This window comes from Convolutriloba macropyga, chromosome 8, assembly GCF_964194025.1.
Source record: "Convolutriloba macropyga chromosome 8, txConMacr16.3, whole genome shotgun sequence".
Taxonomy (NCBI): Eukaryota; Metazoa; Xenacoelomorpha; order Acoela; family Convolutidae; genus Convolutriloba; species Convolutriloba macropyga.
In genome coordinates, this window is record NC_134475.1 from 52,018,804 (window position 1) to 52,037,905 (window position 19,102).

Sequence of the window (19,102 nt, forward strand, 5' to 3'; positions counted from 1 at the left end):
GAGGGAATTCAGGAATTTTCAAGGAGAATACGGTCCATCGGGGAGGTAGCGAACCATAACATGAATGCTGCAACCCGTGACGATATGAACCGTGAACAGTTTATCGATGGGCTCTACGACGCTGAAAAACAAGAACTTTTACTTAGAGAAGATCCCCAAAACTTCTCCGCTGCCATAAATAGGTCACTGAGCCTTGATGCTGTAGCACGTAATTCTCGTATGCGACAGCGACGAAGGTTAGCGTCCTTAAGATCAGTTGTTGAAAACCCAGTTGAGATTCAGGGGAATACTCAAGAGTAATGAATTGATGCAGAGAGGCAATGCATCCAGAGTGTTCGCAACTGCTGAGAATTCTACGGATCTTTCGGGGTCTGTCAATGCTAAGATTGATCAACTAGTAAACAGTCAGGCCGAGTTTATGAAGAATATGTCAAATATGATGAGCAAATTTGTGACGTCAGTAATTCCGAAGCAATATGAGGTCCCACATAGTGACCATAAACCAAAACAGGAAAGCGACGAGAAACGTCTATACAATCCTTATCCGCCCGATAGCCGTTACGGTCAACAATTCATCAGTCCAAAACCGAACAATGCGCAGTACAGGGGTGTACCAGCGCAACAAAACAGCCTCGGCAGACGATTAGCAGTTGCAGGAAGTCAGTGTTTCCAATGTGGTCAGGAAGGTCATTTTGTTAAGGATTGCCCGGAGCGCCAAACCCAACAACAGACCGGTCCTTTAAACTACTAGAGGCCGGGAGGGCCACAGTTTTTCGTAAAGAAGGCTTTATCCCGGCCGAATTCAAAGCAAATAGACTAAAAGACAATGATAATGCAAACTTTGACGCAAGAAAAGTTAAATTTTGCGACGAAAAGGCCAAACAACAGCACGTAGCAACAAATACAACCGCCATAGAAGATGAGAAAAAGTTTGATTCGTCGGATTTTGATTAGGGTTCCGAAGCAGCCGTGGTTGACGGAATAGTGAGCGACTCGATAACGGAAATATTGATTGATACGGGGGCATCAACAAATCTAATGCAAGCAGAAAAACTCTTCAGCTTGGATCGCTTTGCGAGAATTTTGCCATACAAAGGCCGCTTAGAGTCAGCCGACGGAAACACTATAAATGTTCTTGGTCGCGCAGTATTGGAGTTAAAGTTGGGTTCTATATGCGAGGAAATACACGTTCTAGTGTTGCAGAACTTGAAGCCTCAGATGATACTTGGCCTCAAGGAAATGAAACGCCATGGCTGTACAATTGACTTTAGATCAAACGAAATGTGGACAGGCAGCAAAGAAAGTTCGGCGGTGGTAATGCGCATGGTTTCTCTGACTGCAGTTGGCAGCTACCGTTACTGTCGCGAAACTGAAATGGACCCGTCAATGCAGGATACAAAGTTTGTCAGCGATCATCAGCTGCAGGCAGTTACTGGCGCTAGTCCCAAAGAAACTGACTATCTCATGGCAGCGCAACTCTCTAGAAAAACACAGGTCAGAGATTCAGAAAGCAATTATCTAAGTGAAACCGAAGATGAGGAATGGGCAGACACTGATGACGAGATTTTGAATTGAGTTGCTCACACTGTCTATAAAGTCCAAGATCATCCCACTCTAGACCAGGAAGTTGATCAAATTTTGGAATTATCTGCACCGGGCGTTTCTGGTGTTGCTCTCGATCGGCTGAGAACACTAGTGCGAGAATATCGGGATGTATTTGCGTTGAAAAAAATGAACTTGGACGCACCGACATTGTTCAGCATCAAATTGACACAGGTGATACTCCACCCATCAAAAAAGCTCCACATCGTATTTCACCGGCCAAGATACCTATTATCCACGAAGAACTGAAGAGCATGCTGGAGAAGGGAGTCATTCAGCCTTCATCGAGTCCCTACAGCGCTCCTATTGTGCTTCAGAAGAAAAAGGATGGTAGTTGGAGATTCTGCGTGGACTACCGCGACCTTATCGATGTTACGGTGAAAGACGCCTTTCCTATACCAAAAATAGATCAGAGTTTCGATGCTTTGAGGGGAGCGAAATTTTTTTCTTCTCTCGATTTAGCAAGTGGCTACTGGCAGGTACCGGTTGCACCAGAGGATAGACAGAAAACAGCTTTCGTCACACCTGATGGTGGACTGTATGAATACATTAAAATGCCTTTTGGTCTATCTAATGCCCCCGGGACTTTTCAAAGGCTTATGAACAATCTTTTCAAAGATCACCTCTGGAAGTGGGTTCTAATCTTTCTTGATGATGTTTTGGCGTACGATTCGACTGAGGAAGAACACTTCAAACACATTGAAGTTATATTCAAACTGTTGCGAGCAGCAAACTTGAAACTTAAGCCCAAGAAATGCAGACTTCTTCAGCAACAAGTTGTATACCTCAGTCATGTTATCGATAAAGATGGAGCTCGACCAGACCCTCAAAAGGTTGCTGCTGTCAGAGAATGGCCAGAGCCAAAAACCGTTAAACAAGTACGGTCATTCGTTGGATTCTGCAATTACTATCGGCGCTTTGTGAAGGACTTTGCACAAATTGCTCGTCCCTTGCATGAACTAACAAAGAAAAACGCTCGATTTGAGTGGACTCCCTGTTGTCAAATGGCATTCGATCGACTGCGGCTCGAACTAGCTACAGCACCTGTCCTACAGTTTCCTCGGTATGACTGCCCCTTTATCATTGACACAGATGCAAGCAACGTCAGTCTGGGTGCAGTACTTTCAAATTTCATTGATGGCGTGGAACATCCTATAGTATTTGCAAGTAGGAGCCTGAGTAAGACCGAAACTATGTACTCTACAACGAAGCGGGAAGCCCTGGCGGTAGTTCAGGCTTTGAAATGGTTCAAACATTATATATGGGGACTCAGTTTTGTCATTCGTACAGATCACGCCAGCTTAAAATGGCTATTCAGGCAAAATGCAGACGGCATGACGTTCAGAATGCTCCAACATTTGCAAGAGTTCAATTACGAAATTGTTCATCGCGCGGGCAACAAACATGCCAATGCGGATGGGTTATCTCGGATGACGGAAGAAGAGCCTGAATGGGAGCCGGGCGAAAAAGAACAGGTAACGGGGCAGTGTCCCGAACCTCAAGAAATCGAGGAAGCCCTAAAAAGGGTACGTGAACGTTGTGCTATGGTTGACGCTGTTACAGAAACCATAGATGACGAAAACGAAGAGGGGGTCGCTATAACATGGACTCGCACAGACTCAGACATAGAACGGTTGCAGCAGGAAGATGAGGCAATCAGCCGTATTTTGTAATGGGCACCAACAGGATCAGAAAGTAGCTGCTCGCCTCTGGGCCCTAACCTAATTCCAAAAGAACAGGCAGTTCAGCATGGACCTGAAGTAGTAGCCTACTGGTCAAGGTGGTCAGAGCTTGTTCTTAAGAATCGAGTTTGTACAGGAAGTGGTTTCAACCAGAGAAGAACGAACCCCATTTGCAGCTGATTGTACCTGTTTCTTGCAGAAAAGAAATTTTGGATCAACTTCACACTTCCCCCGTGAGTGGAGGTCATTTCAAAGTAGAAAAAACACTGTTGCGAATCAGGCAGAGGTTCTGGTGGCCCTTCATGAGGCGTGACAGAGAAAAAACTTTCTTGGTGTCTTCCATGTGCAGCTCGGACCACGGCAGGCAGGCAACGTACCGCAGAATTAAGTCCCTTAAAAGTTGGTATTCGCTTTCACACGGTCGCTGCTGATATATTAGGACCAGTTACACTAGCCGCACGGTCAAGAGCGAAGTACATTCTTGTTATGACGGATTTGTTCACAAAATATGCAATCAGTGTTCCACTTGTTGTAACCGAAGCAAAAGATGTGGCAAAAGAAATTGTAGAATGCTGGGTCCTTCATTTTGGTGTGCCCGATGTACTTCACACTGACCAAGGAAAAAACTTTGAAAGTGACTTGATTAAAGAGCTCTGTAAATTGCTTAAAATGGACAAAACAAGAACATCTCCGTATCACCCTCAAGGAAATGGTCAAGTGGAACGACATAACCGTGTAATTGCCGATGTTCTCTCAAAATATTGCGCTGAAAACCCTCGAGATTGGGACACAATGCTGCCTTATGTCAATTTTGTCTATAATACGACTATTCATAGGACGACAGGAGCCACTCCGTTTAGTCTCGTCTATGGACAGGTGTGCCAATATCCTATTGATCTGTTCTACCCGAAGCCCCACGATCAAGAGTGGACCCAGAACGAGTTTGTTGACTGGCTCGATAGGCAATTCAGGGAGGCCCATTCTCATGCACGGGAACTTTTGGGAGTAAATCAAAACCAACAAAAAGATCAATTTCATAGGAAAGTTTTTGGAAAACCATACGAAGTCGATGACAAAGTTTGGGTTTTCTCAAAACATAAAGCTAAATCAAAGAAATTCTTTCTTCCGTGGGAGGGACCGTACATTGTCCTTGAGAGAACTTCGGAAGTTAATTACAAAGTTAGTAAACCCCAAAGGCGTGGTAAATGGCGTATCCTCCACTACAACCTTCTTAAACCATTCGTAGAAGAGGAACCGGAAACGAGCGAGCGTAGAGCCACACCGTTTCGTTCAACGAATTTTTACGAGGAACCACTGGAAGTTGACGAATGGGAGCAATTGGATCCAGACCCAATTCCCCGGCCGCCGATATTGGTGCCAAGAAATCGGATTCAAGTCCCACAGCCTGCTGTGGGACAGGAAGATGGAGTAATCAATAATCCCATAGTCGAGCAGTCAGCTGATCAATTGGGCGATCAGGCCGCCCCGGATACCAATAGCCGTGAAAATGATCCGGAATACCAAAGACAACTGGTTCAAAGGCAGTTAGAACCTCACAGCGTCGGGGAGAGTAGATCACCAGACGCAGAGGTTGAACAAGCAACACGGCCGATTAACCAAAATTCAGTGGAGGAACCCGTTGAGCTACGCCGCTCGGCAAGGATCCGAGCACCGGTCATACGACTGGGAATCGATGAATAAACACTTTTTCCTCGTTTACTTAAACTTGTTACCCGGATCCTTCTCCCTTGCTTTTTATGAATCTCAGTTATTGATTAATATTGACTTAAACTAATCGGTTCTCTGTATACGGAAAAATATAGGCTTTGGTCGGATTTAATGACTTAATTTAACGTTTTGTTACTTTTAGAGTCAACGCGGTCATGACAGGAACAACGGACAGATTCCTGACTCTGAGGCTACTCTTCCTATTTCCCCTGCTGAGATGTGCTATCTGTTTAACTACTAACCATACAGCTGGCGCAGTCTTCACAACGGAAACCCCTGTCATCATTGCGAGTGCGCTGGAATCAACTTGGGTATCAGTGCCACTACCAGTCCTACCTGCCCTCAACTTGACATCTCTGGACATTGCTTTCCAGGAATTCCAATACGAATTTGCAATGCGATGGAGGAAGCATCATGGACGGTTTTGCAAAAACACTTTTACCACTGAAGTTTTGATGAATACGACATATCTTGCACTGAAGGGATTGGAATATGAAATGCTAGAAATTGATATTGTTCTTACCGAAATGCGGGAAAAGGCTGCAACTTACTTGAATGGAACAGAAGCAGGCTTGTCGAGGTCAAAGCGATTCGTCAAACCGCTGCTAGGTGGGATAGCTGCTGCTATTGTCCTTGCGCCAGTCCTAAAAGCTGGTTTTTGTCATTACTTCTCTTTCTTCGGGTTGTGTGGCGGTGCAGACTTGGATAGACTTGGCAAAGAGACAGAATATCTGGACGGAGCTGTGCGAACGATCACTCTTGAATCAGGGGAACGAATCCACCTGCTGGGCCACTCGTTAAACAAAACTCAAGGGCAATTGAAGATGATCAGTCATAATTCTAATGACAACTTCCATAAGATTAGGAACGTTTTGGGAGAGCTTATCAATAATACCGACATTGGAGTAACACATTGGGGGGCCTGCTACAACAACAGACAGAGCTCAGCAGTGGTTGCTGCTCAGTTTAATGTAGGAATGACGAACTTTACCCAAACTATGCTTGCTTTGAGAGCAGAATTGGCGGCATTCAAAGTCGGACTTCATAATTTTGGCTACATCTTAGATGACGCGTTGAGTAGTTTAGCTCGGGGCTATATTCCAGCAACACTTGTACCTCCAAAAGTTTTACGGCAAGTTCTTAACGGACTCAAACTTGACAGGATGCAGGAAGCTATACCCCGTTCTGATTTAATGACGTATTACGGCTTTGAACTAGTAGAGTCAACAGTACTTACAGAAACAGCCGTAAATGTCCTGATAAACGTGCCTTTACACCACACTAACGGATTTCATAAAGTTTATCGTGCAGTCCCAGTACCTCAACCAATTGAAGACGGGTCAACAGCGACACGATACAGTTTCTCGAGAAGTTACTTATTGATATCCGAAAGAAAAGATAATTTTGCCGAAGTTACGGAGGAGAAACTCATTTCACATTGTAGCGGCAGTAATCGTCTTAAACTGTGTCTAAAACCTTTTTCAATGTCACGAAGTGGAGAATCTACCTGCCTTTCTAGTCTGTTTTTCGACTTGCAAACATCAGTTCTAAAACTTTGTGCACAGCAGGTGGTAGCCTTACCGGAAGAACCTTACGCGGAATACTTGGACGACTCAACCTACTTGGTTTACTCGCGATCCAGCGACTACAGACTGCTCAACTACAGTTCACAAGCCTTCGATACTGGAGAGTGGATTAGCGGCTGCATAAGTTGCCTAATTCGACCACCCTGCAAAGGACGCATAGAGGACCCCAGTGGTAGTTTGGTATTGTATCCGGACCCAAGAACTTGCCAGTACGAGACCGGACTCGTTGTAAGGATTCAACAACACCCCTTACTGCGGACTTTGTTCGGTGAATTGCACGAAATGGAGACACAACTAGCTGGAATGAAAATCCCAGATGTGTTTCGCGAGGAGGCTCACAGTCAGATGTTGGAGACTTTACGTTTGAATTTGGTTGATCTACCCGAAGGAACCGTAGATGAAGAAGCAAAGAAAACCATCGCGAAACCTTTTGCACAAGGAATTATCAATCAGCATGCACCATTTCACTGGCGGGCTTACCACAGTGGACCTGTCAGCTGGTTTGTATGGCTTGTGTTAGCTGCAATCTTAGTGATTGCACTCTGGATGATGTACACAGGACTCTGCCGAGTTATAATGAACAAAGCATTTATCGAAGGGAATACGGCTGGTACTCAGACGAGTCCGAGAGCCAGATGGAGTAGATTCAATTGTTGGGAGCGCCTACTAAGAGGAGATGCGGGTTTGAGTGGACAAGGGCCGATGAATTTCAGAATGACTGATCGCATTCAAGTGCCACCATACTCTGAACGCGACGGGATGGAGTCACCTCAATTGGGAGACGACTTTGATGACTCTTTCATTTCGACACCTCATCCCCCCCCCGGATCCAGTGGCAAAACGCAGAGGAGCAGGGACTACCGAGAGAAGTTGGCGTGCGTCAAGATTTTATAAACTGTAGAAGGGAAGGGAAGAGTGAGCCGATGACAACGTAAACTTAGTTATCCACTTCTATCTATTTATTTTTCGCCCACCCTGTTAAGACAAGTGCTTTAAATGGTTCTATCACCCCTTAACTGTAACTAGGAAAATCAGTTTTGATTTTATTCATGAGTAGTATTCCGGTGCTTTCATTTATAAACTCATTTGTACAGTTAAATACTTGTATGTTGTACTCGACAAATCCCGATACCACTAAGATTTAACTTGCGCCCTTAGGCTGAGCGAACTTGAGGTCGGCCAACAGTTCAACTCGGAACAATAAGCAAACGAACGTTAAATAGATAAGAGAACCCGTAAAAAATGAGTTAATCAGTTGACCCAGAAAATAAATCATTCTACCCTCAGTGAGTTTCAACGCTAGGTACCAATAATGAGTGGCACACACTTCGAATGGCACTGCTTTACTCTTGGCCGTCTTTTTAAAATTAGAGACGTCAAAGATACATGGAACGGTCATTTGGTGGATCTTATAGATGGGAACGTAATTCTTCTGGAAGTTGGGGAACCAGAGTACTATGAGTTCCACTGCTTTCTTTCGAACCCTTGGTCAACAGAACCACGACTACCTATCGAGGCGGGGACTATGGATTTAGTGGAGGATAGAAAACCGAAGGATAATTCAGGTACCCTTGACCAAGACTACTCAGTAGAAGAAAACTCATTCCAAGTAAAATACTCCCTCCATCGACCTCTAGCTCCAAATGAACTAATAAAAATCATTATTCGACCTGTAGAACGTGAAGACGCGAATACGTCGGTGGAAATATACAGGGTTCTCTCTGACTCCACGGCAGCGGAGCCAGATTCCGAAGAAGATGTTAGCAACGAAGGTGGACCTGAGATGCCTCCTTTCTACGCACGTCGGGACAATCGAGAAGGTGAAGGTGAATGGGAGGATGACAGCAGCGACGATTTAACCGACAATTAAATATAACCGATCGGTCCAACTTAAGCGGTCAAAATTTATCTCTATTTAAGTTTGTTATCTGGAATGTAATTAGTACATTTAGCCACAAAACCCGAGATCAAAATCAGCGCCTATCAAAGCTATAATCCCTAAAAAAACAACATTTTCATCATGGTTCTTCTAATTTGGGAGTCGAAAGTTCTGGATTGGGTTGTCGTATACCAGCGGGTACAATTTTGCGAGGATAGGTTTGTTATTTTACAACTTGAAGACGAAAACGAATTATTGCTTTTACTGGATAGTGCGGCGGGCAAAGAATTTAAGTCGGCTATGTTATCTAAGTGGGTCAACCCTTTGACGAATGAACCGTTACCCGCATTCCAATCAATACTTTATTCTACTTGTTTGAAGGATGTGTCCACGCAAACGGAAAAGAAGATAATCACTTGGACGCCAAAGATGTGGGGAAAAAACCAATAAATAAAGTAGTATATGGACTTCGTGCTAAAAGGATTGAACTCTGCCGTTTCTTGATAATTTTTATACAAAGCTAACTATATTTATAATTATATCCTTAGATAAAACAAACAGTTTGTAGAGTCTGAATTAAAGTAGCAACAGCATAGATTTAAAAGGGGTTTAAGGATAGAATTACAAGTTTAGATAACTCAAACTCAGTTTTCGTCTACCACCCACCAGTTCGGCCGATCTTGTGGCGTCGAGAAAGGCCACGGCCTTTCAATGATGGTGGGTGGCACGAAGGCTATTGCATCGTACACCGGCTTTGTGAGGGCACTGATAGCGTGGGTGCATTGAAAATAGACGGGAGGAATTGGCCTCATCCGCACCAATTCCTCATCCCACCTCTGCAGCTCCCGCACAAAGTCCCGGTGCTCCGAAGATTCTGGCTTAACTTCGACGCTTTCGCCGCCTTGCTTGAAGACGACAATTCTGGAAACACTGGGGTTCATGGCCCTTGTCCGGTCCAGATAGACGACCGTGAAACCAACGCCTTATCATTCTGGAATCGGACAGGGTACTCCCCAAATCCAGCAATTGCCGTCGACAAGCTACCCATAGTTGATTGAGGATTAAAACACACATATGTCTAAATGAACTTATATAATATATACAAACCTGTTTAATCATAACAAGACTTGGAAGAATAGGAAAACAGACTTTTTTTGTGAATTGATTTACTAACTAGACAATTATAACTGAGGCGTTGAATTGTAGAAGATCACTGGGATCAATCGTGGGTTTTATATTGTCCTGGGACAACGACGATCGAGGCTGCTAAAGCACACGGGAAAATCATGTAGAACAAAAAAAAGAACTGTCAACCGACGGAAGAACATTTATTATGTAAGATACCTTTCTAATTGACTGACGCGGATAGATCCAAGGGGAGAATAAAGGGGTTTCAAGCGCTTGAGGGCCGACAGGACGGTTATTCAATTTCTTAAAAGAAACAAATTTTGAATTTAAGTAAGTTCAAATTAAACACCACCACAAACTTTGTAGAACCTGGCCAAAACTTACCTAAAATTAGAGCAATTTCTCAAAGATTATTCAGGGGAATAATGATGCAGAAGGGAAGGGTGTAGAATTTAGTTCCTGCGTAGTTTATTGACACCTTTGTTAGTCGCAACTTTATCTTTCACACCCAGAACTTTTGCGGGTAAAATAAATAGGTCCTAATTTTGACAGGTCTCAAATACAAATATGCGTCTTAACATTAGGGCTAATGAAACAAACACTTAGGACTCAAATACCTTGTTCTAACAAAGATAAGACCGAATTAGCACACAAATGACCAACAATACCAAAAGTGGAGTTTTGCACGGCAAATAACACCTGATAAGAGGCACACAAAATTGTAGCGCGATTTAGAGCAAGGCAAATAAGACCAAGATTATTCGAGTTGGAAAACCTCGGGGTCATTCACTTTAAAACTTAGCCTGCTGAAACTCCAATCAAAAGAAAAGGAAATCAATTTGATGCCCTTATTTTTTTTTGTTCATTAAAAACTGAACATAGCTAATTGCTATTATTGGCCTTGCTCCTTATTACCCTTGTTCGCCAGGCGTTAAAATATAACTTACTCGCAGTATGGACGGCAAAATTGTTAAAGCGCGACATGGAAAGGCCCCGATAAAACTACCTCCAGTGGCTGGCAAAACGCCACGGGCAGAGCATATTCAAAACTCCAAAACGAAGCGGCAAGTCTAACAATAGAAAGAAGAACCTCGCAGCGAAATCAGACGATCAATCACAGCAATCAAGCGAGCAACAACAGCCAACAAACGATCAACAACAACAGCAACACGAACAACAGCATCAACGGGCATGTGATAGCGACTTGTCCGACGACGAAAAAGCCGAGCAACAAGCGCTATTGGAGATGAAGAAGAAAGTGCAAATCGAGCGTCCATATGCAGTGTAAAAGCGAACTTTAATTTAACTTAGATATCTCTCATGTGTGTGCTAGTCCGGGCTAATAAATTATGTCATCTAAAATGAACAACTTACCCTTCATTTTTTTTGCTTAACACGAGTAACAATAAAACAATGCATTGTTCCACCGCTCATGCCGGCCTTTAAGTAAATTCCTCCTCTATTTGGGCCCATTTTATTTCCAGTGTAGCAATCCCAGTGGGCTTGCTCGAACTCATCGGTGTCATAAAACATGTAAATATTAGTTCTAAAGGTTCGGGCTAGCATTCTCAAATCTGTTGTTGTAACGAAATTAAGGTCATCTGGGCCATTAATAAGAGGGGCAGCGCCCATCAGATTTAATAAGTGGCGGTCCGGGCCTTCTTTTCGTAAAGAACGAATTACTTCTTCAATTTTTCCGCCTTGATTAGGGTTTCCGGTCAGAATTGTGCTAAGTGCAGCGCACACGCAATTGTAATCGGGATCAATAGTGTCCACGGTTTTAGGGATAAAAGAAGTAGGATCTAACGAAGGGGCGTTCTTGAAGCAATTTTTTTCTAGTAACGGCCTTTCGTCAATAACTAGGTCTAATTCATAACAGATTCTATCCAGTGTAAGGCGAGAAGCATGAACTAAGGGACCGGTAAAACGGCGATGAGTAATTTTTTCATTGCAATAATCACAGTTACGTACTACTTCTCGAACGATAGGCTGGGCTCCCTGGACATCATAAGATTGTTTAACAAGCCGTTCGAGCTCAACTGCTTTAATATGCTCGTGGTCCCGATGTAATTTTTGGATAATAAATTTTGCACTCCTTGAGTGCAATACTTTGAGTCCGGTCTTTTTATTACAAAGAGTTAGTTTGGGTTTGCTGTAGCGACTACATAATTGTTTAAAACGGTGCCTTTTCTGTCGATTAATACTTACATCTTGTGGAATTGTCCCACGACGATGAAAATTGAGAATAGACTGATACAATTGGAAATCCATTGGCGCTCTAAGTTAGTAGGTAAATCAAAGCTAGTAGGAATTAAGGTTTAATGAATTTGCTAGTTGGTGATTTGCTAGTATTTGCATAGGATCATTGGCAAACAAGAAATGGCGTGCGCACATTGACTGAGTTATCAGAGCATGAAATATTGATTTGCCACTCTTTGGTACTGCTTCAGGGCCCCTAATTGTCCCAAATCCAGGCGTCCGCATTTTCACCACCCCCCGCAAGTCTTGAAAACCCTACTTCCTCAAGTCCGATCACCATGAAATTTTAACTGATCACTCCTAGGACAATTCCTTACACATTGAAAAAAACAACGGGCTTTTTCCGGTACCCGAAACCGTTCTTTTGGCCTTTAAAGTAAAACATAGAAAATAGATGAAAGGCAAATTTCTTATACTCCTTTGAAAGAAGCGACACTTTTTCTAGAGTCAAAACATTTTACCAAGGCCTCGTTCAGAGTGGAAAGTTGAGATAAACTACCTGTCAATCCCAAAGTATTAGCACTGAAACTATTCTACAATGGAATAAGGGACAGAAAGAGCTAAGTTTTATTTTCCTTTTTTGATGACTCTAAGGAAATGGTTAAAGTTTTATTTAGAACGGAACATTACTCCAGCCTAAATGGGAAACAAAGGTATCATAGTTTAAATTGGATGCGTATTCGTTACTTAGGAAGGAAAAAGCAAGCGTGCGAAAAATTGCACACATATTGCTCAGCATGAAACATGGATTGTGCCATATTCTGAAATTATCAAACCGAGTTAGGCACGCAGCGCCGGTCATCTCGAACAAACATCAACATAAGATAAGTGGCATCTTGGGACTGACCTTCCACGCCAACTATAACACTTAGACGTTAGGTCAGAATGTTCTAAAAGGAACGACACGTTACGTTTTGCTGATAAAAAACTGATAAGGTTGAGTACCCTTAGGCACAAGAAAAACGACCAGAGAGAGATTTGCGAATCTGAAAAGCAGTAGTTCGTTAAATAAGTTAGTTATAGTTTGAGAGACGAAGTTGACGCGTGAGTTCAACTTTCCTAGAAGAAAAAAAAATGTTGAAAAGAGCGATTAATCGATCTTTCGGATTAGCTTAAATTACTCTGACTTAGTGGATTCGGGATTCTTCCAACTGTTGTAAGTTGTTTATGATTCTTAAATTTGAATAACAGGAGAATATTTGATTGTGTTCATTAATTCTCTACTCAGCAATTATTTATTCTGGGCATAACTCTTAACTTCAATTCGACGAGGCAAAGAACCGATATATACTTGGTTGTTTTAGTAACTACATTTCGACGACTTATTATTTTCATTACTTGGAAAGGAAATTAAATATTGTGCGCAGCAAATATTTTTTTTTACAGCTTTGAGAGAGCACAGGGGACAAAACTCTATACTTAATTGTCAGACGGACTCACTTTTCTTCGAAGAACCTTTCAAATTTGATAGAGTTTTGGGCGCTAGCCAGTCCCCAGCTAGAAGCCTTCTAACGATAAAAATACAAAATTCTACAATTTCAATAAATCTTCGAAAGCTATTCGTAACAGAAAATGCTTACTTTTAATTTAAAAAGGTAAATTGTTATCCGTATATATACAGACTTGATCAAACAGAGCTGATAAAAATAGCATACAAATAGAACGCATCAGTATCTTTACGCTTGTGTTTTTCGTTGATGTTCCAGATTAAGTCTATATTGTAAAATGATAACTCGGCAGGGGTGTCTTATTTCTAAACTCATGCGTAAGTCGAAAAAATCTATAGGAGCCGTTCAGCCTTTCCTCATGAACAACTGCGGAGGATGATTTTTTGGTAGGTTTGATTCTTCGCAGCAACCTACATCCTGGCAGCCAGGGAAAATAGCATCGAAAGGAGAGCGAAGCTTACTTTGGACCGAATGATGGACATAACGTCAGCGTACAGTTCCCTGCGCTTTTCGCTGATATTAGCAGCGATTCACTTGAGAGATTTTTATGCTGCAGGTCCTGCGCCGCCAGTGCAGGCAAAGATTTTTGGGTTGAAAGCGCTGTGCTTTGCGTCCATCGCGCGTTGCTGGGATTCCGCTTTTTTCATTGAATCATGATACTCGTGTGCCTCCGGCAAGTCCTTCGAGCAGGATTTCGTGAGTGGGTTAGCAACAGGATTTCGCGAACTGGTTAGCGAAATTCGTCCAGGTTACCAACCGTGTCTCTAATGTGGTAGTGCCGCATATAAGCATTCCCACCTTTTGCACAGTCCAGAGCATGCATTGCAGCAATTTTTACAGCGCATTTACTGGGGATATTTTCTATGTTCCAGCCACATCTTAAACAAGGGCGTCTTAGACGGCCTAATTATTGTTTGGAAAGATCAAAATGATAATTCGCCAGATGAACAGCATTGAGCCAGTTAGATGACCCTTTTTCAGAAGCCAACATTATAAGTTCCTTTTCGGAATCTGATGCAGTTTCGATGAAATAGTTCTTTCGATCGTTTCGCAGCCACATTCTCTCTGATTTGGCTCTCAATTAGTTCTTGTTGTGCTCTCATTGTACATACATCACTGTTTAGGCATTTTGACATTTGAATTGACCAAGCATGTCCACGTAGATAATCGTGGGAAAACTGAACATTCCAACCTACTAGGCGCAGTGGGAGTGAAAAAGCTGCCTCTCTTTAGGAGTCAGATTTTGTGGGTCTTTCCTATTATAGCCCCCATGAAATTATAGCCCCCCCCATTATGGTATAATTACCATGATTGGGGGGCTATAGATTATCTGACCACTAAGCTGGGGGGGGGGGCTATAATGGGAAAGACCCGATTTTGTCTCCAATTGTTGGCACGAGTTTTTCTGATACAGTGAATTCCATTTTTCCGAGAAATCTAGAGGTTTCAGGGGTTGATCAACATAGAAATAATAGTTTGTTTTGAACGCCCTCAAGCGTTAGCATTCTGAGGGGATATTTTGACAAAACGGACCAACCTCTTTATAGTATTGTCATATTTACTTTCAGAGTCATTAAGGTATTCAGCGCAAGCTGCAGTTGATCCAATAGGTGGACCTAATACGCGCGTACCTCTGTAATTTCGCTTTCAATTGACAATTGGCCTTCAGTCTCCTCATCTAACAAAAAATACGTCAATTAAAAGGGCCCTCCCGTCTGCATATAACTAAATAAAAAAAGGCCCCTCTCAGCACATTTACATTCAATAGAGATCATAGATCTCAGCTCACCTCTCCTTTGATCCATACTGAAATCGGCTCTTGTGAAACGCTGCATTCTGGGAGCCTAACATGGTTTTAGCACCCAACGTCAGTCAACGGCGGCCGTTGTCTAGAGAATGAAGGTTCTTTCATTTACAATATATACATAATAGAACCTGAAAAACGAATTTTTAACGTGTATTATTAGAAAACTACAACCAAAATGACTATTAACAAAGTATAAAGAAATTTTAAATATTGCCAGCAAATGAAGAAAGTTTATCTATGCAAAAAATTTCCAAATCTTGTTCATAAAGTTGAGCTCGCACTGTTAATGTGGTTTCAAGGACAAGGGCATGTCAAATATCTCCAGCTGAGAAACGAACAAAAACAAATTAAGTTTCAAAGATATTTCCCAGAACTTCCCAGTATTTTTTTTACTTCGAAAACGATTAAATTCAGCCTTTTGAGAAATATAATCTTGACTCGCAAGTGTGTAAGAGTTGTGTAAAAGTAACTACAAGTACTAATCCTCTTTTGCTAAGTGAAACTGACCCTAATTACAAATCTGAAGTTTCACGTGGTTTATGACATTAGTTATCTTGAATTCCACTAGCTGTAAAAGACTTGAATTATAAATGTCGAAATGGCTAACAAATTTCAAAAATCATGAAAGAAATAGAAAGAGCAAACTGAATGGCAATTAATGCCAGACGGTTGAGGCGATGAGCGAAAGAAAATTAACAGGGTTTTAATGTGCGCGCAGCAGCACCAGCCATGAAAAAGAAAGCTATCTATGATATGGTTTTTGGAACATGCAGCTTGGCTTTAGTCCTTGGAGGTCAACGTGAGATCATTTCGAGGTCATTTTGGCACTGATAGCAAAGATTGAGCGTCATTAGATGTCATATGGTTGCAATAAATTAAAAATTTGAGATAATTAGGAACTGAATTCTACGCTGAAAGTTTCTATGCTGATGTCATCTGGCGTTTTGGACATTTGACCTCTACATCCACGAATGCATAAAATAGTGCTCTTTAGACTAAAGCTGAAACGGGTACGAATAAAACTATTGACTTGTATTGTTCATTTGATTTTTGGTCTATGAGGGAAGCAATGCGTCTGATGATTTTGCGTGTGATAGGACTGGCTCTAACTGTGATGGCAAATATCAACGGTGAAACGGATCCATGTTCAATGTCCAGAATTCTGTCATGATAATTAAGGCGTTTTAAATTTTCATGTAGTAAATATGAATCTTTGATGTCTTTAATTCTGTTTGTGGGAGCATAGGGGTTGAAGGTCTTTACATCATAAAAGGAGCGCTCAAAACGACTGCCCCAGATTCCTTTGGCGGAGATGTTGAGTCTTGCCTCATCTTCTGTGCAAGTAGAGTTTGTAAAAGTCTCGTTGTCGAGAGGCTGCAAATGTGGTTCGATTTCGACCTGTAATCGACCTGTAATATCCGGGCACTGTCTACGGTTACTAATTGGGTTCGACGTTATTCTTAAGCACTTTAAGCCTCGGAGTTACCGATGAAAATTTTCCAAGTTTCAGACTTGAATTTAATTGAGCAGATGTATATGTACAATCAGTTTAATACAAAGTTAGAACTACTGCTTTTAAATATTAGAAATTTTGTGAAGATGAGAGATGTAAAGCAATTAAGGAGAGGCAACTCGATTGTGTAAGGTTTAGTTTTGAATATGTTCTTTGGTTTCAGTTCTATCAATGGTTAATTAATCTTAGGTTATTTTTACCCATTTCCGTTAATCTCCTTGGGATTTTCTCATAGTTTTTTTCTACCGCACGGGTCCCTGTTGGCTAAACTAACAGATAACAGGTTTACCTGCTTGACGAGTCCCGTCATGAACAAACATTCCTTGACGTGTCCCGTCAAGATGAAATTCCATGATGTTTCCCATCATTATTTATGATGCTTTCTCTATATTGTTAAAATCCGGTTTACTATTAGTAACCATCTCTTATTGTTCTCCTATTTGTTTGTGAAAAGTTCGAATTATGCGTTTAATATGTAATTTATGAGCATGTCATACATTATGGTTCATTATACTGCCTCCCTCTTAGAAAATGTGAGTGTTCCACTCACTCACACAGCAAGAGTTTCAAATCTCCATTTTGGAGTTCATATATTCTTGTGCTTTTTCAATGCCGTACTTGTCAAAAATATTACGGGCCTCCTCGTCTTCCATAATTTTCTTTGCTTTAAGAATGATTTTGAACATGTCCTCACGACCATTCAAGTCCGGATGGCAGAGCATTGCCAACGTTTTGAAATGTTTCTGAATAGTACTGGTTGTGGCCCCCTGTGACAGGAATAGAAGTTCATAAAAGTTTGGAGGTCGACTGAACGGGCTCTGCGCGTTGATCGCCTCCAGCCTCCTCTGTATGACCTTCTTTGAGATTTGCATTGTTTTTACTCTACTTCTTAGCTTTCTATTGTCTATCTCGGCATTCTCCAACTTCCTAGCTAAGCACTCCCGCTCGTCCACCAGAGCGATACATTCCCTTGTTTTTGTTTCGGCTACATTTGTAACCTCCTCCAACTTTTTTTCAATGTTTCCACCTGCCTCCTGCAGGACTCCCGCTGATTCCCAGCGTATTCAAGTTGCCGCTTGGTCTCCATCAATTGATCACCTAATCTTTGCCTTTCAAGTTTTAACTGCCGGAGCTCTTCTTCGAGCCGAGCCCCGGCTGTTCCCAGCATTTCGCTGTTGTCAATCTTCTTTTGTTGTTCCTTGATTCTGTGTTGCATCTCACTTAACTCCCTAACGCTAATTGCGGCTCTATCCACTATGTTGAGTGGTTGCAGCTGCGTCAGTTGTACCACGTACCTTTTGTTTGAGGTTAATCCAACAATCCGATACACTTGGTGCCTGAATATCGAACTGACCTCGAACAACTCGGGTTGATAGTAGCAATAATCACCAATTTTTGGTTCTGCCATTCCTAAATATCATACAAATAAATTAGTCTAATGTATCAATCTCAATTTCTACCATTTCTGGTACAGATTTTGCCTTTTTTGCTTTTATAACTACGATGTTTGTTTCACCATCATACCGTTCAACTGTCCTTTTTCCTGTCAATTTTTGTTCCTTTGTACGTTGTTTTAGATGATGAAAAAAACCTATTTCTCCCATTGGGTTAATGGGTTGCAGTGCAATTTCAGGATTGGTGCCATTGCGTAGCATATCGATTGAAAAAAAACATGCGTACCGAACAAAATATGATTTTAGATCCGATAAAAATAGTAATCAAGCTGATGGTTATTTCCCTGGCCACATGCCAGATTTGTTTCACTTCACTACCAAAGTATTCAAAAATCAGCAATTCATGCCACTGATTATTGTACTTAAGTCCGTGTTGAAATACTCTAGAGTCTCATGCTCATATAAACCTCTTTGTCCCAGGAAAACTTCTCTTCCTGTTATCGTCTTTCTCGAATGCCTTAATCTTTGGGCCCTTTTGCTAAGTTCCAGGTTCTTGTCATTGAGAAACCCTTCCATTGGCACCGAAGTTGACCAATTGACGTTAACTCTATAATTAGGCATATCATTGGGTTTTTCAGTTAATTGTATCCTTCGCCCATATGTTATCCATGACCCATTCTGCAATTCAAGAGCGTTCGGGTACATGGGGTTGCAATTCATCAGTGTGAAATTTCTATAGAATACTCTAGAAATGGGATCCATGTATCTAATTACTTCTGAAGTATTGTCAGAAAACACCCAAACTGGTACTTCCTCCGTACAAAACTGATTTTCGACAACATGTCCGATTTTTTAGCGCACCTATGGACATAAAGTATTCCTCCCGCTCTTTCTGCGTGTGTACCCATAGCGTTATGTTAACTTAAGAAAATTTGGTGTGAATTTCCGTTAATTGATGTCGTTAGAATCATAGCTCTGTGCAGTTTTTCTATGTGACAATTTAATAACTCTATTTGTTTCAGGTTTTCAAACATGCCTCAAAAATCCCACACAAAAAGTTGGTCAAGTTTTATGTC

At 41.8% G+C, this 19,102-nt stretch overlaps 1 protein-coding gene across 1 annotated transcript in view; it reads right to left on the reverse strand.

Moving 5' to 3' along the window:
* Window positions 1-15,243, reverse strand: part of LOC142344819 (uncharacterized) — a 166,613-nt gene extending 151,370 nt beyond the window's left edge. Inside the window, exon 1 of the mRNA XM_075396798.1 lies at window positions 15,102-15,243. Within this exon, the coding sequence (XP_075252913.1) occupies window positions 15,102-15,163 (62 nt within the window). The 5' untranslated portion in view covers window positions 15,164-15,243. The remainder of the gene's footprint in view (window positions 1-15,101) is intronic.
* Between the last annotated feature and the right edge of the window lie 3,859 nt (window positions 15,244-19,102).